This window comes from Vicia villosa, unplaced genomic scaffold (genome assembly GCF_029867415.1).
Source record: "Vicia villosa cultivar HV-30 ecotype Madison, WI unplaced genomic scaffold, Vvil1.0 ctg.003334F_1_1, whole genome shotgun sequence".
Lineage (NCBI taxonomy): Eukaryota > Viridiplantae > Streptophyta > Magnoliopsida > Fabales > Fabaceae > Vicia > Vicia villosa.
This window is the reverse complement of record NW_026706180.1, coordinates 79,777-83,713: the sequence shown is the minus strand read 5'-3', so window position 1 is coordinate 83,713 and position 3,937 is coordinate 79,777. Positions and strand designations below refer to the sequence as shown.

The 3,937-nt window shown below is 42.8% G+C and overlaps 1 protein-coding gene across 1 annotated transcript; it reads right to left on the bottom strand.

Annotated features, from left to right (window-relative positions):
• Positions 1 to 2,707: 2,707 nt before the first annotated feature.
• Positions 2,708 to 3,597, bottom strand: LOC131640834 (uncharacterized). The gene is made up of 2 exons (XM_058911209.1): positions 3,425 to 3,597; positions 2,708 to 3,251 (listed from the first exon to the last, which is right to left on the bottom strand). The coding sequence occupies exons 1-2, from the start codon at positions 3,595 to 3,597 to the stop codon at positions 2,708 to 2,710; spliced, it is 717 nt and encodes a 238-aa protein (XP_058767192.1).
• Between the last annotated feature and the right edge of the window lie 340 nt (positions 3,598 to 3,937).

Below are 3,937 nucleotides of genomic sequence, written 5' to 3'. Positions count from 1 at the left end.
GATAGTGAAGGAGGCAACGCTAACTGGTATTCGACTTCACCTATCTGTCTCATGATTTGATAAGGTCCTATGTATCTCGGGCTAAGCTTGCGCGTTTTGAACGGTCCTTTCAACCTCAACCTCGGAGTCACCTTCAAGAATACATGATCTCCTACGTCAAATTCCAAAGGTCTTCTCCGCTTATCCGCATAACTCTTATGTCGATCTTGAGCTTGTTTAATATTGTCTCGGATCATCTTAACCTTCTTTGTTATTTCTTGAATTATCTCCGGTCCAAGAATTCCCTTCTCACCAACTTCAGACCAACATAAAGGTGATCGACATTTCCTACCGTACAAGGCTTCATACAGTGCCATCCTAATACTCACATGATAATTGTTGTTATACGCGAATTCTATCAAAGGTAAGTTATCTTTCCAACTATCACCACTTTCCAAAACACACGCCATCGACATGTCCTCGATGGTTTGGATAGTCCTCTCCATTTGTTCGTCCGTCTGAGGGTGATTAGAAGTGCTCAAGTTAAGATCCGTACCCATCTCTTGATGAAAGGATTTCCAAAATCGGGAAGTGAAATTTGGGTCTCTATTCGACACAATGGTAGAAGGTACACCGTGCAACCTTACAATTTCTGCCACAAAAATCCTCGCAAGATGAGTAACCTTGTGAGTAGTCTTAACCAACAAGAAATGCACGGACTTAGTCAAACTGTCCACTATCACCCATATCGAGTCATGCCCACCCAAGACTCGTGGTAGTCCCACAATGAAGTCCATGGATATACTGCCCCACTTCCAAACAGGAATATCCAATGGTTGCAGCATACCACCGGGCCTTTGGTGTTCTATTTTCACTTGTTGACAAATCACGCACTGCTCTACGTAACTGGCTACATCTTTCTTCATGCGGGGCCACCAAAAACTCCCTTTCAAGTCCTGATACATTTTGGTCGATCCAGGATGAATAGTAAATTTGATCTTGTGGGCCTCGTCCAGAATTAATCTCCTTAATCCCGCATCATTGGGCACACACATCCTTTGTCCAAAAAGAATGAGTCTGTCAGATGTACGAATGAAATCCGAAAGGTTTGCCTTAGCTTGCAATTCTACATCATTCCACTGTGCTATACGGATTCTCTCTCGCAACTCACTTTCAATGCACAAGTTGCTAATCAAAACACCTGTTGGTGCCCATTCAAACTACAAATTCAGATTTATGAACCTTTCCATAAGATCAAACTCCAACATCATCAGTTCTGCAACTTTAATCTCTTTTCTACTCAAGGCATCCGCTACCTTATTAGCTTTACCCGGATGATACTTCAAATTAAAGTCAAAATCCTTCAAGTACTCCATCCATCTCCTCTGACGCATGTTAAGTTCTTTCTAATCAAAGAGGTACTTCAAACTCTTATGATCATTGAACATCTCAAAGTGAACTCCATACAAATAATGTCGCCACACCTTGAGTGTGAACACTATTGCAGCAAGTTCAAGGTCATGAGTAGGATAATTCTCTTCATGAGACCTCAATTGTCGAGATGCATAAGCTACAACCTGCTCATCTTGCATCAACACTCCACCTAAAACTTTCTTAGAAGCATCGCAGAACACTTCGTAAGATCGGTTTGGATCTGGAATCACTAACACTGGGGCTGTAGTTAGTTTCAACTTGAGTTTCTGAAAACTCTTCTCACATTCTGAATTCCAACTAAACGAAACCTCTTTCCTGGTAAGCCTGTTCAGAGGAGTGCTAATTTGGAAAAGCCCATAATGAACCTCCGATAGTAACCTGCCAAGCCTAGGAAACTACGGACTTCAGTCACATTCTTGGGTCGTTCCCAATTTATCACTGTCTCTATCTTCAAAGGATCTACAGCTACACCGCCACCGGATATAACATGTCCAAGGAACTTGACTTCAGACATCCAGAACTCACACTTACTAAACTTTGCAAACAATTTCTTCTCTCGTAGAACTGATAACACAATCCTCAAATGTTCCGTGTGCTCTTCGAGAGTCCGAGAGTAGATCAAGATGTCATCTATGAATATTACCAAGAAATTATCCAAATACGGTTGAAACACTCGATTCATGTAATCCATAAAGACAGCAGGAGAATTGGTTACCCCGAATGGCATAACCAAGAACTCGTAATGACCGTATCTCGTCCTAAAAGCAGTCTTCGATACGTCCGAACTCTTAACCTGAATCTAATGATATTCCGACCTGAGATCAATCTTCGAGAACACACAGTCTCCTTTCAATTGATCCAGGAGGTCATCAATCCGCGGTAGAGGGTATTTGTTCTTTATGGTTACCTTGTTCAATTGACAATAGTCGATACACAATCGCATACTACCGTCCATCTTATTTACCAACAAAACTGGGGCTCCCCATGGAGAAACACTAGGACGAATGAAGTGTTTCGCCAATAACTCTTCCAGCTGACTCTTCAACTCCCTTAACTCTGCAGGAGACATCCGATAAGGGGAGATCGAAACTGGAGCGGTACCCGGAATAAGATCAATAGAAAATTCAACTTCTCTTTCTGGTGAAAGAGAAGTGACATCCTCCGGAAAGACATCGGGAAATTCACACACAACCGGAAACTCCACCATACTATTCTTGTCCGTGGAATCCGAGGTAAGAACCAAAAGAAACGAATTCTCTTGAGTAAACAAATAATTGACCATGTTAACCATACCTTAAAGTAGTTGTCCAATGGCCTCAATTGGAGTAGTTTCCTCAGCAAGAATAAAGATAGCCTTCTCTTTACAACCGATGTACACCGAGTTAGCTGACAACCAATCTATACCCAATACTACATCGATCTTCTTAAGCGGTAGACAAATGAGGTCAATCAAGAATCTACGACCATTGAAAGTAACATAACACTCCCTACAAATTTCCTGAGCTTCTACTACATCGTCAGTAGTCGACGAGATAATCATAGGATTAGGAAGAAGACTCGTCTCAAAAATAAGCCTCCGCACATAATGATAAGAAACGAAAGAATGTGTTGCTCCACAATCAACTAACACAAACAAGGGCTGATTATTAACATAACACGTACCAGCAACAAGATTGGTGTTTCCTTGAGCCTTCCTAGCGTCCAAGGTGTAAACACGCCCTCTAGTCTTCTCGGGAACATTCGGGGCAGTACAATCCCTCGCGTAATGCCCTGGCTGGTCACAACGGTAACATCTCCCAGAGTCTGGCTTGCAATTCCCAAAGTGATTTCCTTTGCATCTAACACACCGAGGAGGCTGAGTAGAGCGATCACTGTAAACTTATTTCTTCATAGCCGGAGAATTGCAGGGTTTCAACTGCTGTCCCGATCTTCCTTGGTCCTTTCGAACCGGCTTATTCTGCTCTCTTTCCTCTTGAACCATCTTCACTGTGTTTTCAGCAACATGCATTGCCTCAAACACTCAGCATAAATGGTAAATTCCCTTTGAGACACACTGTGCATAATATCAGCATTCAGCCCCATAAGAAACTGGTCGATTTTCCACAACTCATCTGGAGCATAGGCAGCTTGTCTGGAATAGGCAGCCATGTCTTCAAATTTCTCAGCATACTCAGACATCGACATGTTTCCTTGCTTGAAAGATTGAAACTCTCGCTCTTTCAAGGCACATACACTGTTGGGATAGTACTTCTCCAAGAACTCCGTCTTAAAGTGTTGTCAATCCTTTGGAATCCCTTGGTTAGTGAAATACGTAGATTCCGTATTCCACCATCTACCTTCCAGTCCCTTCATCTTTTGAGCCGCAAAGAATACCGTCTCCTCCTCAGTACACTGGATGGCCTGAAATATCATCTCCATGCCATACAACCAATCATGAGCAACCACAGGATCCAAGCCACCCAAGAAATCAGGAGGATCCATCCGAAAGAAGGCACGAAAGTCAGGCCCTGCTGCAGCCTGAGGA

Excerpts from the sequence above, each read along its gene's own strand:
- LOC131640834 (XM_058911209.1), bottom strand. The coding sequence starts at position 3,597 with ATGTCGATGTCTGAGTATGCTGAGAAATTTGAAGACATGGCTGCCTAT. Across the intron at positions 3,252-3,424 it reads ATTTATGCTGAGTGTTTGAG|ATGCAAAGGAAATCACTTTG; the intron begins GCAATGCATGTT and ends TCGGTGTGTTAG.